Genomic DNA, 18,015 nt, shown 5'->3' with positions numbered 1-18,015 from the left:
GTAGACGTTGTACCCATCGTAGTGACCTTTAGCTTACCGTCTCTGTAGATGTAGACGTTGAACCCATCGTAGTGACCTTTAGCTTACCGTCTCTGTAGATGTAGACGTTGAACCCATCGTAGTGACCTTTAGCTTACCGTCTCTGTAGATGTAGACGTTGTACCCATCGTAGTGGCCTTTAGCTTACCGTCTCTGTAGATGTAGATGTTGAACCCATCGTAGTGACCTTTAGCTTACCGTCTCTGTAGATGTAGACGTTGAACCCATCGTAGTGACCTTTAGCTTACCGTCTCTGTAGATGTAGACGTTGAACCCATCGTAGTGACCTTTAGCTTACCGTCTCTGTAGATGTAGACGTTGAACCCATCGTAGTGACCTTTAGCTTACCGTCTCTGTAGATGTAGACGTTGAACCCATCGTAGTGACCTTTAGCTTACCGTCTCTGTAGATGTAGACGTTGAACCCATCGTAGTGACCTTTAGCTTACCGTCTCTGTAGATGTAGATGTTGAACCCATCGTAGTGACCTTTAGCTTACCGTCTCTGTAGATGTAGACGTTGAACCCATCGTAGTGGCCTTTAGCTTACCGTCTCTGTAGATGTAGATGTTGAACCCATCGTAGTGACCTTTAGCTTACCGTCTCTGTAGATGTAGATGTTGAACCCATCGTAGTGACCTTTAGCTTACCGTCTCTGTAGATGTAGACGTTGAACCCATCGTAGTGACCTTTAGCTTACCGTCTCTGTAGATGTAGACGTTGAACCCATCGTAGTGACCTTTAGTTTACCGTCTCTGTAGATGTAGATGTTGAACCCATCGTAGTGACCTTTAGCTTACCGTCTCTGTAGATGTAGACGTTGAACCCATCGTAGTGACCTTTAGCTTACCGTCTCTGTAGATGTAGACGTTGAACCCATCGTAGTGACCTTTAGCTTACCGTCTCTGTAGATGTAGACGTTGAACCCATCGTAGTGACCTTTAGCTTACCGTCTCTGTAGATGTAGACGTTGAACCCATCGTAGTGACCTTTAGCTTACCGTCTCTGTAGATGTAGACGTTGAACCCATCGTAGTGACCTTTAGCTTACCGTCTCTGTAGATGTAGACGTTGAACCCATCGTAGTGACCTTTAGCTTACCGTCTCTGTAGATGTAGACGTTGTACCCATCGTAGTGACCTTTAGCTTACCGTCTCTGTAGATGTAGACGTTGAACCCATCGTAGTGACCTTTAGCTTACCGTCTCTGTAGATGTAGATGTTGAACCCATCGTAGTGACCTTTAGCTTACCGTCTCTGTAGATGTAGACGTTGTACCCATCGTAGTGACCTTTAGCTTACCGTCTCTGTAGATGTAGACGTTGTACCCATCGTAGTGACCTTTAGCTTACCGTCTCTGTAGATGTAGACGTTGTACCCATCGTAGTGACCTTTAGCTTACCGTCTCTGTAGATGTAGACGTTGTACCCATCGTAGTGACCTTTAGCTTACCGTCTCTGTAGATGTAGACGTTGAACCCATCGTAGTGACCTTTAGCTTACCGTCTCTGTAGATGTAGACGTTGAACCCATCGTAGTGACCTTTAGCTTACCGTCTCTGTAGATGTAGACGTTGAACCCATCGTAGTGACCTTTAGCTTACCGTCTCTGTAGATGTAGACGTTGAACCCATCGTAGTGACCTTTAGCTTACCGTCTCTGTAGATGTAGACGTTGAACCCATCGTAGTGACCTTTAGCTTACCGTCTCTGTAGATGTAGACGTTGTACCCATCGTAGTGACCTTTAGCTTACCGTCTCTGTAGATGTAGATGTTGAACCCATCGTAGTGACCTTTAGCTTACCGTCTCTGTAGATGTAGACGTTGTACCCATCGTAGTGGCCTTTAGCTTACCGTCTCTGTAGATGTAGATGTTGAACCCATCGTAGTGACCTTTAGCTTACCGTCTCTGTAGATGTAGACGTTGACCCCATCGTAGTGGCCTTTAGCTTACCGTCTCTTGTAGATGTAGACGTTGAACCCATCGTAGTGACCTTTAGCTTACCGTCTCTGTAGATGTAGATGTTGAACCCATCGTAGTGACCTTTAGCTTACCGTCTCTGTAGATGTAGACGTTGAACCCATCGTAGTGACCTTTAGCTTACCGTCTCTGTAGATGTAGATGTTGAACCCATCGTAGTGACCTTTAGCTTACCGTCTCTGTAGATGTAGATGTTGACCCCATCGTAGTGACCTTTAGCTTACCGTCTCTGTAGATGTAGACGTTGAACCCATCGTATGTGGTGGGGGGTCGCGGGGTAGCCAGCGTAGCTCCAGCAGTATGGGGGAAAGCGGGTGGGGGTGACGGAGATCTCTGGGGGCAGGCTCATGGCAGAGCCCGGCTCATTGGAGTCCTCATACTCTGGAACCACCGCGTTCACAAACTCCTCCTCTCCATCCGTAGGGAGGGACTACCGTAGGGCTCCGGCCAATAGGGCTGCGTGGCGGTCTCTTCTTCTGTGTTGTTAGTGTTAGAGATAGAGGTGGCATAGCCTGTCGAGCTGTTGGAGTCCTGAGGGGCGGGCTGTAGGAGACCTGGGTGGTTCCGCCCACCACCTCCTCTGAGATCACTTCCTGTATCTCCTGGTTCTCCTGTAATTCCTGTTCCTCTATGAGGGGGACATCCCGCGCCCGCCGGGCGTGTCCTGGGTCACCTCGGAGATAGGGACCCCACCTGGTAGCACCCTCTGGCTGAGTGGTACGATCTTATGGGAGATGTTGAGGGAGGGTTGGGCACTGCAGTGAAACACAAACATAAGTATCAGTTTGCCATCTCCATAGAAATGCCGTTACTAGTGACTAGGGGCGGCAGCGTAGCCTAGTGGTTAGAGTGTTCGACTAGTAACCGAAAGGTTACAAGTTTGAATCCCTGAAAGGTACAAATCTGTCCTTCTGTCCTTCATTGAAAAAAAGAATGTGTTCTTAACTGACTTACATAGTTAAGTCAAATAAATATATAGTTCAATAACAACCTGACTGGTTCAATAACGTTCTCATGGGGTATGTAGTTAGTTACCTGTCCTGTGGGGTATGTAGTTAGTTACCTGTCCCATGGGGTATGTAGTTAGTTACCTGTCCTGTGGGGTATGTAGTTAGTTACCTGTCCCATGGGGTATGTAGTTAGTTACCTGTCCCATGGGGTATGTAGTTAGTTACCTGTCCTGTGGGGTATGTAGTTAGTTACCTGTCCTGTGGGGTATGTAGTTAGTTACCTGTCCCATGGGGTATGTAGTTAGTTACCTGTCCTGTGGGGTATGTAGTTAGTTACCTGTCCCATGGGGTATGTAGTTAGTTACCTGTCCTGTGGGGTATGTAGTTAGTTACCTGTCCCATGGGGTATGTAGTTAGTTACCTGTCCTGTGGGGTATGTAGTTAGTTACCTGTCCTGTGGGGTATGTAGTTAGTTACCTGTCCTGTGGGGTATGTAGTTAGTTACCTGTCCTGTGGGGTATGTAGTTAGTTACCTGTCCTGTGGGGTATGTAGTTAGTTACCTGTCCCATGGGGTATGTAGTTAGTTACCTGTCCCATGGGGTATGTAGTTAGTTACCTGTCCTGTGGGGTATGTAGTTAGTTACCTGTCCTGTGGGGTATGTAGTTAGTTACCTGTCCTGTGGGGTATGTAGTTAGTTACCTGTCCTGTGTTGTGGGGTATATAGTATCTACCTGTCCTGTGTTGTGGGGTATGTAGTTAGTTACCTGTCCTGTGGGGTATGTAGTTAGTTACCTGTCCTGTGGGGTATGTAGTTAGTTACCTGTCCTGTGTTGTGGGGTATGTAGTTAGTTACCTGTCCTGTGGGGTATGTAGTTAGTTACCTGTCCTGTGGGGTATGTAGTTAGTTACCTGTCCTGTGGGGTATGTAGTTAGTTACCTGTCCTGTGGGGTATGTAGTTAGTTACCTGTCCTGTGTTGTGGGGTATGTAGTTAGTTACCTGTCCTGTGTTGTGGGGTATGTAGTTAGTTACCTGTCCTGTGGGGTATGTAGTTAGTTACCTGTCCTGTGTTGTGGGGTATGTAGTTAGTTACCTGTCCTGTGGGGTATGTAGTTAGTTACCTGTCCTGTCCTGTGGGGTATGTAGTTAGTTACCTGTCCTGTGGGGTATGTAGTTAGTTACCTGTCCTGTGTTGTGGGGTATGTAGTTAGTTACCTGTCCCATGGGGTATGTAGTTAGTTACCTGTCCCATGGGGTATGTAGTTAGTTACCTGTCCCATGGGGTATGTAGTTAGTTACCTGTCCTGTGTTGTGGGGTATGTAGTTAGTTACCTGTCCTGTGGGGTATGTAGTTAGTTACCTGTCCTGTGGGGTATGTAGTTAGTTACCTGTCCTGTGTTGTGGGGTATGTAGTTAGTTACCTGTCCTGTGGGGTATGTAGTTAGTTACCTGTCCTGTGGGTATGTAGTTAGTTACCTGTCCTGTGTTGTGGGGTATGTAGTTAGTTACCTGTCCTGTGGGGTATGTAGTTAGTTACCTGTCCTGTGGGGTATGTAGTTAGTTACCTGTCCTGTGGGGTATGTAGTTAGTTACCTGTCCTGTGGGGTATGTAGTTAGTTACCTGTCCTGTGGGGTATGTAGTTAGTTACCTGTCCTGTGTTGTGGGGTATGTAGTTAGTTACCTGTCCTGTGGGGTATGTAGTTAGTTACCTGTCCTGTGGGGTATGTAGTTAGTTACCTGTCCTGTGGGGTATGTAGTTAGTTACCTGTCCTGTGGGGTATGTAGTTAGTTACCTGTCCTGTGGGGTATGTAGTTAGTTACCTGTCCTGTGTTGTGGGGTATGTAGTTAGTTACCTGTCCTGTGGGGTATGTAGTTAGTTACCTGTCCTGTGGGGTATGTAGTTAGTTACCTGTCCTGTGGGGTATGTAGTTAGTTACCTGTCCTGTGGGGTATGTAGTTAGTTACCTGTCCTGTGGGGTATGTAGTTAGTTACCTGTCCTGTGAGTTAGTTACCTGTCCTGTGGGGTATGTAGTTAGTTACCTGTCCTGTGTTGTGGGGTATGTAGTTAGTTACCTGTCCTGTGGGGTATGTAGTTAGTTACCTGTCCTGTGGGGTATGTAGTTAGTTACCTGTCCTGTGGGGTATGTAGTTAGTTACCTGTCCTGTGGGGTATGTAGTTAGTTACCTGTCCTGTGTTGTGGGGTATGTAGTTAGTTACCTGTCCTGTGTTGTGGGGTATGTAGTTAGTTACCTGTCCTGTGTTGTGGGGTATGTAGTTAGTTACCTGTCCTGTGTTGCCAGGACTCATGGGGTATGTAGTTAGTTACCTGTCCTGTGTTGCCAGGTTTTGTGGGGTATGTAGTAGTTACCTGTCCTGTGTTGTGGGGTATGTAGTTAGTTACCTGTCCTGTGGGGTATATAGTATCTACCTGTCCTGTGTTGCCAGGACTCATGGGGTATGTAGTTAGTTACCTGTCCTGTGTTGTGGGGTATGTAGTTAGTTACCTGTCCTGTGTTGTGGGGTATGTAGTTAGTTACCTGTCCTGTGTTGCCAGGACTCATGGGGTATGTAGTTAGTTACCTGTCCTGTGTTGTGGGGTATGTAGTTAGTTACCTGTCCTGTGTTGTGGGGTATGTAGTTAGTTACCTGTCCTGTGTTGTGGGGTATGTAGTTAGTTACCTGTCCTGTGTTGTGGGGTATTTAGTTAGTTACCTGTCCTGTGTTGTGGGGTATGTAGTTAGTTACCTGTCCTGTGGGGTATGTAGTTAGTTACCTGTCCTGTGTTGTGGGGTATGTAGTTAGTTACCTGTCCTGTGGGGTATGTAGTTAGTTACCTGTCCTGTGGGGTATGTAGTTAGTTACCTGTCCTTTGTTGTGGGGTATGTAGTTAGTTACCTGTCCTGTGTTGTGGGGTATGTAGTTAGTTACCTGTCCTGTGTTGTGGGGTATGTAGTTAGTTACCTGTCCTGTGGGGTATATAGTATCTACCTGTCCTGTGTTGTGTGGTATGTAGTTAGTTACCTGTCCTGTGAGTTATGTAGTAGTTACCTGTCCTGTGTTGTGGGGTATGTAGTTAGTTACCTGTCCTGTGTTGTGGGGTATGTAGTTAGTTACCTGTCCTGTGGGGTATGTAGTTAGTTACCTGTCCTGTGGGGTATGTAGTTAGTTACCTGTCCTTTGTTGTGGGTATGTAGTTAGTTACCTGTCCTGTGTTGTGGGGTATGTAGTTAGTTACCTGTCCTGTGTTGTGGGGTATGTAGTTAGTTACCTGTCCTGTGGGGTATATAGTATCTACCTGTCCTGTGTTGTGTGGTATGTAGTTAGTTACCTGTCCTGTGTTGTGGGGTATGTAGTTAGTTACCTGTCCTGTGGGGTATGTAGTTAGTTACCTGTCCTGTGTTGTGGGGTATGTAGTTAGTTACCTGTCCTGTGGGGTATGTAGTTAGTTACCTGTCCTGTGGGGTATGTAGTTAGTTACCTGTCCTGTCCTGTGGGGTATGTAGTTAGTTACCTGTCCTGTGGGGTATGTAGTTAGTTACCTGTCCTGTGGGGTATGTAGTTAGTTACCTGTCCTGTGAGTTAGTTACCTGTCCTGTGGGGTATGTAGTTAGTTACCTGTCCTGTGTTGTGGGGTATGTAGTTAGTTACCTGTCCTGTGGGGTATGTAGTTAGTTACCTGTCCTGTGGGGTATGTAGTTAGTTACCTGTCCTGTGGGTATGTAGTTAGTTACCTGTCCTGTGGGGTATGTAGTTAGTTACCTGTCCTGTGTTGTGGGGTATGTAGTTAGTTACCTGTCCTGTGTTGTGGGGTATGTAGTTAGTTACCTGTCCTGTGTTGTGGGGTATGTAGTTAGTTACCTGTCCTGTGTTGCCAGGACTCATGGGGTATGTAGTTAGTTACCTGTCCTGTGTTGTGGGGTATGTAGTTAGTTACCTGTCCTGTGTTGTGGGGTATGTAGTTAGTTACCTGTCCTGTGGGTATGTAGTTAGTTACCTGTCCTGTGTTGTGGGGTATGTAGTTAGTTACCTGTCCTGTGTTGTGGGGTATGTAGTTAGTTACCTGTCCTGTGTTGTGGGGTATGTAGTTAGTTACCTGTCCTGTGTTGCCAGGACTCATGGGGTATGTAGTTAGTTACCTGTCCTGTGTTGTGGGGTATGTAGTTAGTTACCTGTCCTGTGTTGTGGGGTATGTAGTTAGTTACCTGTCCTGTGTTGCCGGGTTTCATGGGGTATGTAGTTAGTTACCTGTCCTGTGTTGTGGGGTATGTAGTTAGTTACCTGTCCTGTGGGGTATGTAGTTAGTTACCTGTCCTGTGTTGTGGGGTATGTAGTTAGTTACCTGTCCTGTGTTGTGGGGTATGTAGTTAGTTACCTGTCCTGTGGGGTATGTAGTTAGTTACCTGTCCTGTGGGGTATGTAGTTAGTTACCTGTCCTTTGTTGTGGGGTATGTAGTTAGTTACCTGTCCTGTGTTGTGGGGTATGTAGTTAGTTACCTGTCCTGTGTTGTGGGGTATGTAGTTAGTTACCTGTCCTGTGGGGTATATAGTATCTACCTGTCCTGTGTTGTGTGGTATGTAGTTAGTTACCTGTCCTGTGAGTTATGTAGTAGTTACCTGTCCTGTGTTGTGGGGTATGTAGTTAGTTACCTGTCCTGTGTTGTGGGGTATGTAGTTAGTTACCTGTCCTGTGGGGTATGTAGTTAGTTACCTGTCCTGTGGGGTATGTAGTTAGTTACCTGTCCTTTGTTGTGGGGTATGTAGTTAGTTACCTGTCCTGTGTTGTGGGGTATGTAGTTAGTTACCTGTCCTGTGTTGTGGGGTATGTAGTTAGTTACCTGTCCTGTGGGGTATATAGTATCTACCTGTCCTGTGTTGTGTGGTATGTAGTTAGTTACCTGTCCTGCGAGTTATGTAGTAGTTACCTGTCCTGTGTTGTGGGGTATGTAGTTAGTTACCTGTCCTGTGTTGTGGGGTATGTAGTTAGTTACCTGTCCTGTGGGGTATATAGTATCTACCTGTCCTGTGTTGCCGGGGTTCATGGGTCAGGTCGCTGCATCGGACCAGTGTGGTTCTGTTGACTGTAGCTTCAGAGATCAGCTGGAAGGAGATGTTGCTGTAACACGTCCCAGGGAGCCAGTGTTTAAACACAGTCTTTCCCTTATAGAAGTCTAGAACACAGAACAGTCTTCCCTTTATAGAAGTCTAGAACACAGAACAGTCTTTCCTTTATAGAAGTGTAGAACACAGAACAGTCTTTCCTTTATAGAAGTCTAGAACACAGAACAGTCTTTCCTTTATAGAAGTGTAGAACACAGAACAGTCTTTCCTTTATAGAAGTCTAGAACACAGAACAGTCTTTCCTTTATAGAGGTCTAGAACACAGAACAGTCTTTCCTTTATAGAAGTGTAGAACACAGAACAGTCTTTCCTTTATAGAAGTGTAGAACACAGAACAGTCTTTCCTTTATAGAAGTCTAGAACACAGAACAGTCTTTCCTTTATAGAGGTCTAGAACACAGAACAGTCTTTCCTTTATAGAGGTCTAGAACACAGAACAGTCTTTCCTTTATAGAAGTCTAGAACACAGAACAGTCTTTCCTTTATAGAGGTCTAGAACACAGAACAGTCTTTCCTTTATAGAGGTCTAGAACACAGAACAGTCTTTCCTTTATAGAGGTCTAGAACACAGAACAGTCTTTCCTTTATAGAGGTCTAGAACAGAGAACAGTCTTTCCTTCATAGAGGTCTAGAACACAGAACAGTCTTTCCTTCATAGAAGTGTAGAACACAGAACAGTCTTTCCTTCATAGAAGTCTAGAACACAGAACAGTCTTCCATTTATAGAAGTCTAGAACACAGAAGATGATGGTATGATTAATAGAAATCTATAACACAGAACATAACAGTCTGCTTTATATATATTTGAGGACAGAACACATAAGTCTTCAACTTGTGTCTGTGAACAAGAAACATTGAAGTCTGATTGGTGGGCCTGCCCCAAATATGACCTAATAAGGCAACACTGAACTGTCCAGAACAGGGCTAGTCAGCTACACCTGTTGTTCCAGTCCAGAACAGGCTAGTCAGCTACACCTGTTGTTCCAGTCCAGAACGGGCTAGTCAGCTACACCTGTTGTTCCAGTCTGTCCAGAACAGGCTAGTCAGCTACACCTGTTGTTCCAGTCCAGAACAGGCTAGTCAGCTACACCTGTTGTTCCAGTCTGTCCAGAACGGGCTAGTCAGCTACACCTGTTGTTCCAGTCTGTCCAGAACGGGCTAGTCAGCTACACCTGTTGTTCCAGTCTGTCCAGAACGGGCTAGTCAGCTACACCTGTTGTTCCAGTCTGTCCAGAACGGGCTAGTCAGCTACACCTGTTGTTCCAGTCTGTCCAGAACGGGCTAGTCAGCTACACCTGTTGTTCCAGTCTGTCCAGAACGGGCTAGTCAGCTACACCTGTTGTTCCAGTCTGTCCAGAACGGGCTAGTCAGCTACACCTGTTGTTCCAGTCTGTCCAGAACGGGCTAGTCAGCTACACCTGTTGTTCCAGTCTGTCCAGAACGGGCTAGTCAGCTACACCTGTTGTTCCAGTCTGTCCAGAACGGGCTAGTCAGCTACACCTGTTGTTCCAGTCTGTCCAGAACGGGCTAGTCAGCTACACCTGTTGTTCCAGTCTGTCCAGAACGGGCTAGTCAGCTACACCTGTTGTTCCAGTCTGTCCAGAACGGGCTAGTCAGCTACACCTGTTGTTCCAGTCTGTCCAGAACGGGCTAGTCAGCTACACCTGTTGTTCCAGTCTGTCCAGAACGGGCTAGTCAGCTACACCTGTTGTTCCAGTCTGTCCAGAACGGGCTAGTCAGCTACACCTGTTGTTCCAGTCTGTCCAGAATGGGCTAGTCAGCTACACCTGTTGTTCCAGTCTGTCCAGAACGGGCTAGTCAGCTACACCTGTTGTTCCAGTCTGTCCAGAACGGGCTAGTCAGCTACACCTGTTGTTCCAGTCTGTCCAGAACGGGCTAGTCAGCTACACCTGTTGTTCCAGTCTGTCCAGAACGGGCTAGTCAGCTACACCTGTTGTTCCAGTCTGTCCAGAACGGGCTAGTCAGCTACACCTGTTGTTCCAGTCTGTCCAGAACGGGCTAGTCAGCTACACCTGTTGTTCCAGTGTGTCCAGAACGGGCTAGTCAGCTACACCTGTTGTTCCAGTCCAGAACGGGCTAGTCAGCTACACCTGTTGTTCCAGTCTGTCCAGAACGGGCTCGTCAGCTACACCTGTTGTTCCAGTCTGTCCAGAACGGGCTAGTCAGCTACACCTGTTGTTCCAGTCTGCCCAGAACGGGCTAGTCAGCTACACCTGTTGTTCCAGTCTGTCCAGAACGGGCTAGTCAGCTACACCTGTTGTTCCAGTCTGTCCAGAACGGGCTAGTCAGCTACACCTGTTGTTCCAGTCTGTCCAGAACGGGCTAGTCAGCTACACCTGTTGTTCCAGTCTGTCCAGAACGGGCGAGTCAGCTACACCTGTTGTTCCAGTCTGTCCAGAACGGGCTAGTCAGCTACACCTGTTGTTCCAGTCCAGAACGGGCTCGTCAGCTACACCTGTTGTTCCAGTCTGTCCAGAATGGGCTAGTCAGCTACACCTGTTGTTCCAGTCTGTCCAGAGCTGGCTAGTCAGCTACACCTGTTGTTCCAGTCTGTCCAGAACGGGCTAGTCAGCTACACCTGTTGTTGTTCCAGTCCAGAACAGGCTAGTCAGCTACACCTGTTGTTCCAGTCTGTCCAGCCAGAGGCCTCACCTTTATAGAGCATGGACCTCTGCTCCTGGCCCTCTGCGTAGCTGATGTTGACCCGACTGAAGACGTTGTTCTCTGGGGAGCTGATCTCAAACACCACACCTGTCTCTGGAGCCTCTGGGTAGTCTGTGATCACCACACTGTCCACCGGACGCGGCTCTGCAGGGGGACAGACGGACAACAGACCTGACTGACTACCTGGTCAGGGGCACAACAACCACCACAACCTCCACAGTGAAGAATGGGAAATAAATCCAGAGATGACTAACAAACACAACAAGGCAAGCACATAGTGTATCTATGAGAGAACAAAGACTGATCTAAAGCAAACTCTATTGAGCTGGATTCAGGACAGTTGGACTTGGACCAGGTCTTCCCCTGTCTGAATACTTACTGGTGAGAACAGATATAGTCTGGATGGACTTGGACCAGGTCTACCCCTGTCTGAATACTTACTGGTGAGAACAGATATAGTCTGGATGGACTTGGACCAGGTCTTCCCCTGTCTGAATACTTACTGGTGAGAACAGATATAGTCTGGATGGACTTGGACCAGGTCTTCCCCTGTCTGAGCAGCAGGCTAACGGTGTAGCAGAGTCCGTGGTGGGAGGAGTTAAAGACCAGAGGTGTCGCGGTGGGGTCGGTCAGGTTCAGGAATGGTAGCAGGTGAGTTCGGGGCTCGCCCATCACCCGGGCAGCATACCCCGTCACGTTCTCCCGCAGGTCAGATGGCTCCAGGGTCACTACGATCCAGTCCTCCTCTTTAATTGACACCTGGAAGGACACAATGGTCTAGAGGAGAGAGCGAGAGAGAGAGAGGAGAGGAGAGAGAGAGAGAGAGAGAGGAGAGAGAGAGAGGAGAGAGAGAGAGGAGAGAGAGAGAAGAGAGAGAGAGAGAGAGAGACAGAGAGAGGAGAGAGAGAGAGAGAGAGAGGAATGGAGCAATAATGGAGCAATCACATCATCATCAGATCGCTGCTCTAACAGTTTGGCTTCTCCAGACCACCTGACCTACAGAGACAGTCATTTGTGTCAGTATGTTGAGTTCCCTTCTTTATAAGCATGCTGAAAATCTGTTGTTCATTTGTTTGCAGAGGAATTTGGTCAAATACAATTTTCTCCAACAGTTTGCAAAGAGCTTGCAGCAAGCTGATTGGTCTGCTGTTAGAACCAGTAAAAGCCGCTTCACCTTCATCTTGGGTAGTCAAATGACTTTGGCTTCCCTCCAGGCCTGAGGACAAAGACTTTCCTCTCGGCTCAGAGTAAAGATATGCCAGATAGGAGTGGCTATAGAGTCAGCTACCATCCTCAGTAGGAGTGGCTATAGAGTCAGCTACCATCCTCAGTAGGAGTGGCTATAGAGTCAGCTACCATCCTCAGTAGGAGTGGCTGTAGAGTCAGCTACCATCCTCAGTAGGAGTGGCTATAGAGTCAGCTACCATCCTCAGTAGGAGTGGCTATAGAGTCAGCTACCATCCTCAGTAGGAGTGGCTATAGAGTCAGCTACCATCCTCAGTAGGAGTGGCTATAGAGTCAGCTACCATCCTCAGTAGGAGTGGCTATAGAGTCAGCTACCATCCTCAGTAGGAGTGGCTATAGAGTCAGCTACCATCCTCAGTGGGAGTGGTTATAGAGTCAGCTACCATCCTCAGTAGGAGTGGCTATAGAGTCAGCTACCATCCTCAGTAGGAGTGGTTATAGAGTCAGCTACCATCCTCAGTAGGAGTGGCTATAGAGTCAGCTACCATCCTCAGTAGGAGTGGCTATAGAGTCAGCTACCATCCTCAGTAGGAGTGGCTATAGAGTCAGCTACCATCATCAGTAGGAGTGGCTATAGAGTCAGCTACCATCCTCAGTAGGAGTGGTTATAGAGTCAGCTACCATCCTCAGTAGGAGTGGCTATAGAGTCAGTAGGAGTGGTTATAGAGTCAGCTACCATCCTCAGTAGGTAGGAGTGGCTATAGAGTCAGCTACCATCCTCAGTAGGAGTGGCTATAGAGTCAGCTACCATCCTCAGTAGGAGTGGCTATAGAGTCAGCTACCATCCTCAGTAGGAGTGGCTATAGAGTCAGCTACCATCCTCAGTAGGAGTGGCTATAGAGTCAGCTACCATCCTCAGTAGGAGTGGTTATAGAGTCAGCTACCATCCTCAGTAGGAGTGGCTATAGAGTCAGCTACCATCCTCAGTAGGAGTGGCTATAGAGTCAGCTACCATCCTCAGTAGGAGTGGCTATAGAGTCAGCTACCACCCTCAGTAGGAGTGGCTATAGAGTCAGTAGGAGTGGCTATAGAGTCAGTAGGAGTGGCTATAGAGTCAGCTACCATCCTCAGTAGGAGTGGCTATAGAGTCAGCTACCATCCTCAGTAGGAGTGGCTATAGAGTCAGCTACCACCCTCAGTAGGAGTGGCTATAGAGTCAGTAGGAGTGGCTATAGAGTCAGCTACCATCATCAGTAGGAGTGGCTATAGAGTCAGTAGGAGTGGCTATAGAGTCAGCTACCATCATCAGTAGGAGTGGCTATAGAGTCAGCTACCATCCTCAGTAGGAGTGGCTATAGAGTCAGCTACCATCCTCAGTAGGAGTGGCTATAGAGTCAGCTACCATCCTCAGTAGGAGTGGTTATAGAGTCAGCTACCATCCTCAGTAGGAGTGGCTATAGAGTCAGCTACCATCCTCAGTAGGAGTGGCTATAGAGTCAGCTACCATCCTCAGTAGGAGTGGCTATAGAGTCAGCTACCATCCTCAGTAGGAGTGGTTATAGAGTCAGCTACCATCCTCAGTAGGAGTGGCTATAGAGTCAGCTACCATCCTCAGTAGGAGTGGCTATAGAGTCAGCTACCATCCTCAGTAGGAGTGGCTATAGAGTCAGCTACCATCCTCAGTGGGAGTGGCTATAGAGTCAGCTACCATCCTCAGTAGGAGTGGCTATAGAGTCAGCTACCATCCTCAGTGGGAGTGGCTATAGAGTCAGCTACCATCCTCAGTAGGAGTGGCTATAGAGTCAGCTACCATCCTCAGTAGGAGTGGCTATAGAGTCAGCTACCATCCTCAGTAGGAGTGGCTATAGAGTCAGCTACCATCCTCAGTAGGAGTGGCTATAGAGTCAGCTACCATCCTCAGTAGGAGTGGCTATAGAGTCAGCTACCATCCTCAGTAGGTAGGAGTGGCTATAGAGTCAGCTACCATCCTCAGTAGGAGTGGTTATAGAGTCAGCTACCATCCTCAGTAGGAGTGGCTATAGAGTCAGTAGGAGTGGTTATAGAGTCAGCTACCATCCTCAGTAGGTAGGAGTGGCTATAGAGTCAGCTACCATCCTCAGTAGGAGTGGCTATAGAGTCAGCTACCATCCTCAGTAGGAGTGGCTATAGAGTCAGCTACCATCCTCAGTAGGAGTGGTTATAGAGTCAGCTACCATCCTCAGTAGGAGTGGCTATAGAGTCAGCTACCATCCTCAGTGGGAGTGGCTATAGAGTCAGCTACCATCCTCAGTAGGAGTGGTTATAGAGTCAGCTACCATCCTCAGTAGGAGTGGCTATAGAGTCAGCTACCATCCTCAGTAGGAGTGGCTATAGAGTCAGCTACCATCCTCAGTAGGAGTGGCTATAGAGTCAGCTACCATCCTCCAGTAGGAGTGGCTATAGAGTCAGCTACCATCCTCCAGTAGGAGTGGCTATAGAGTCAGCTACCATCCTCCAGTAGGAGTGGCTATAGAGTCAGCTACCATCCTCAGTAGGAGTGGCTATAGAGTCAGTAGGAGTGGCTATAGAGTCAGCTACCATCCTCAGTGGGAGTGGCTATCGAGTCAGTAGGAGTGGCTATAGAGTCAGCTACCATCCTCAGTAGGAGTGGCTATAGAGTCAGCTACCATCCTCAGTAGGAGTGGCTATAGAGTCAGCTACCATCCTCAGTAGGAGTGGCTATAGAGTCAGCTACCATCCTCAGTAGGAGTGGCTATAGAGTCAGCTACCATCCTCAGTGGGAGTGGCTATAGAGTCAGTAGGAGTGGCTATAGAGTCAGCTACCATCCTCAGTGGGAGTGGCTATAGAGTCAGTAGGAGTGGCTATAGAGTCAGCTACCATCCTCAGTGGGAGTGGCTATCGAGTCAGTAGGAGTGGCTATAGAGTCAGCTACCATCCTCAGTGGGAGTGGCTATCGAGTCAGTAGGAGTGGCTATAGAGTCAGCTACCATCCTCAGTGGGAGTGGCTATAGAGTCAGTAGGAGTGGCTATAGAGTCAGCTACCATCCTCAGTGGGAGTGGCTATAGAGTCAGCTACCATCCTCAGTAGGAGTGGCTATAGAGTCAGTAGGAGTGGTTATAGAGTCAGCTACCATCCTCAGTAGGAGTGGCTATAGAGTCAGCTACCATCCTCAGTAGGAGTGGCTATAGAGTCAGCTACCATCCTCAGTAGGAGTGGCTATAGAGTCAGTAGGAGTGGTTATAGAGTCAGCTACCATCCTCAGTAGGTAGGAGTGGCTATAGAGTCAGCTACCATCCTCAGTAGGAGTGGCTATAGAGTCAGTAGGAGTGGTTATAGAGTCAGCTACCATCCTCAGTAGGAGTGGCTATAGAGTCAGCTACCATCCTCAGTAGGAGTGGCTATAGAGTCAGTAGGAGTGGTTATAGAGTCAGCTACCATCCTCAGTAGGAGTGGCTATAGAGTCAGTAGGAGTGGTTATAGAGTCAGCTACCATCCTCAGTAGGAGTGGCTATAGAGTCAGCTACCATCCTCAGTAGGAGTGGTTATAGAGTCAGCTACCATCCTCAGTAGGAGTGGCTATAGAGTCAGTAGGAAGTGGTTATAGAGTCAGCTACCATCCTCAGTAGGTAGGAGTGGCTATAGAGTCAGCTACCATCCTCAGTAGGAGTGGCTATAGAGTCAGCTACCATCCTCAGTAGGAGTGGCTATAGAGTCAGCTACCATCCTCAGTAGGAGTGGTTATAGAGTCAGCTACCATCCTCAGTAGGAGTGGCTATAGAGTCAGCTACCATCCTCAGTGGGAGTGGCTATAGAGTCAGCTACCATCCTCAGTAGGAGTGGTTATAGAGTCAGCTACCATCCTCAGTAGGAGTGGCTATAGAGTCAGCTACCATCCTCAGTAGGAGTGGCTATAGAGTCAGCTACCATCCTCAGTAGGAGTGGCTATAGAGTCAGCTACCATCCTCCAGTAGGAGTGGCTATAGAGTCAGCTACCATCCTCAGTAGGAGTGGCTATAGAGTCAGCTACCATCCTCCAGTAGGAGTGGCTATAGAGTCAGCTACCATCCTCAGTAGGAGTGGCTATAGAGTCAGCTACCATCCTCAGTAGGAGTGGCTATAGAGTCAGCTACCATCCTCAGTAGGGAGTGGCTATAGAGTCAGCTACCATCCTCAGTAGGAGTGGCTATAGAGTCAGCTACCATCCTCAGTAGGAGTGGCTATAGAGTCAGCTACCATCCTCAGTAGGAGTGGCTATAGAGTCAGCTACCATCCTCAGTAGGAGTGGCTATAGAGTCAGCTACCATCCTCAGTAGGAGTGGCTATAGAGTCAGCTACCATCCTCAGTAGGAGTGGCTATAGAGTCAGCTACCATCCTCAGTAGGAGTGGTTATAGAGTCAGCTACCATCCTCAGTAGGAGTGGCTATAGAGTCAGCTACCATCCTCAGAGGGAGTGGCTATAGAGTCAGCTACCATCCTCAGTAGGAGTGGTTATAGAGTCAGCTACCATCCTCAGTAGGAGTGGCTATAGAGTCAGCTACCATCCTCAGTAGGAGTGGCTATAGAGTCAGCTACCATCCTCAGTAGGAGTGGCTATAGAGTCAGCTACCATCCTCAGTAGGAGTGGCTATAGAGTCAGCTACCATCCTCAGTAGGAGTGGCTATAGAGTCAGCTACCACCCTCAGTAGGAGTGGCTATAGAGTCAGTAGGAGTGGTTATAGAGTCAGCTACCATCCTCAGTGGGAGTGGCTATAGAGTCAGCTACCATCCTCAGTAGGAGTGGTTATAGAGTCAGCTACCATCCTCAGTAGGAGTGGCTATAGAGTCAGCTACCATCCTCAGTAGGAGTGGCTATAGAGTCAGCTACCATCCTCAGTAGGAGTGGCTATAGAGTCAGCTACCATCCTCAGTAGGAGTGGCTATAGAGTCAGCTACCATCCTCAGTAGGAGTGGCTATAGAGTCAGCTACCATCCTCAGTAGGAGTAGCTATAGAGTCAGCTACCATCCTCAGTAGGAGTGGTTATAGAGTCAGCTACCATCCTCAGTAGGAGTGGCTATAGAGTCAGCTACCATCCTCAGTAGGAGTGGCTATAGAGTCAGCTACCATCCTCAGTAGGAGTGGCTATAGAGTCAGCTACCACCCTCAGTAGGAGTGGCTATAGAGTCAGTAGGAGTGGCTATAGAGTCAGTAGGAGTGGCTATAGAGTCAGCTACCATCCTCAGTAGGAGTGGCTATAGAGTCAGCTACCATCCTCAGTAGGAGTGGCTATAGAGTCAGCTACCACCCTCAGTAGGAGTGGCTATAGAGTCAGTAGGAGTGGCTATAGAGTCAGTAGGAGTGGCTATAGAGTCAGCTACCATCCTCAGAGGCTTTCCATCCAAGTGGTCAATGCCAGGAGGTCTGTCATTGTTGATCGAGAACAACAATTGTTCCAACACTAACTTAACAAATTGTAACTTGCAATGCTTTTCTTTCATTATGTGTATGTCTGAATACAATCGTTCACTGTTCGTTGTTGGAATTTCCTGCCTAAATTTGCCAATTAAATAATCATTAAAATAATTGGCAACATCAAATGGTTTTGTGATGAATACGCCATCTGATTGGATGAGATGGCTTATACAGAGTGGGGAGAGTGACCCCTCAGGGTCAGATTAATAAACCTCTACTCTGGGGAGAGTGACCCCTCAGGGTCAGATTAATAAAGATCTACTCTGGGGAGAGTGACCCCTCAGGGTCAGATTAATAAACCTCAACTCTGGGGAGAGTGACCCCTCAGGGTCAGATTAATAAAGATCTACTCCTGGTCCTCAGAGAACCACTACAGGTAAACATTACATCCTGGTCCTCAGAGAACCACTACAGGTAAACATTACATCCTGGTCCTCAGAGAACCACTACAGGTAAACACTACATCCTGGTCCTCAGATAACCACTACAGGTAAACATTACATCCTGGTCCTCAGAGAACCACTACAGGTAAACATTACATCCTGGTCCTCATCCTTACATCCTGGTCCTCAGAGAACCACTACAGGTAAACATTACATCCTGG

At 47.8% G+C, this 18,015-nt stretch overlaps 1 protein-coding gene and 1 long non-coding RNA gene across 2 annotated transcripts; both read right to left on the bottom strand.

The window, feature by feature from the left end:
• Positions 1-1,132: 1,132 nt before the first annotated feature.
• LOC127923051 (uncharacterized) lies at positions 1,133-1,783 on the bottom strand. Its single transcript, XR_008113163.1, has 3 exons — positions 1,727-1,783; positions 1,277-1,476; positions 1,133-1,176 (listed from the first exon to the last, which is right to left on the bottom strand). It is a non-coding gene; the product is annotated as an uncharacterized LOC127923051 (long non-coding RNA).
• A 451-nt stretch (positions 1,784-2,234) lies between these two features.
• Positions 2,235-11,549, bottom strand: LOC127923052 (receptor-type tyrosine-protein phosphatase O-like; the record flags this gene model as incomplete). The annotated part of the gene is made up of 5 exons (XM_052506984.1): positions 2,235-2,444; positions 2,569-2,738; positions 7,985-8,137; positions 10,761-10,916; positions 11,276-11,549. Coding segments are annotated over 5 exons (963 nt in total), but the record flags the coding sequence as incomplete, so codon positions are not given.
• Positions 11,550-18,015: the final 6,466 nt, after the last annotated feature.

Source organism: Oncorhynchus keta, unplaced genomic scaffold (genome assembly GCF_023373465.1).
Source record: "Oncorhynchus keta strain PuntledgeMale-10-30-2019 unplaced genomic scaffold, Oket_V2 Un_contig_2806_pilon_pilon, whole genome shotgun sequence".
In the NCBI taxonomy this organism is placed as follows: domain Eukaryota; kingdom Metazoa; phylum Chordata; class Actinopteri; order Salmoniformes; family Salmonidae; genus Oncorhynchus; species Oncorhynchus keta.
The sequence above is the reverse complement of the archived record's forward strand: the minus strand, read 5'-3'. Positions and strand labels throughout refer to the sequence as shown.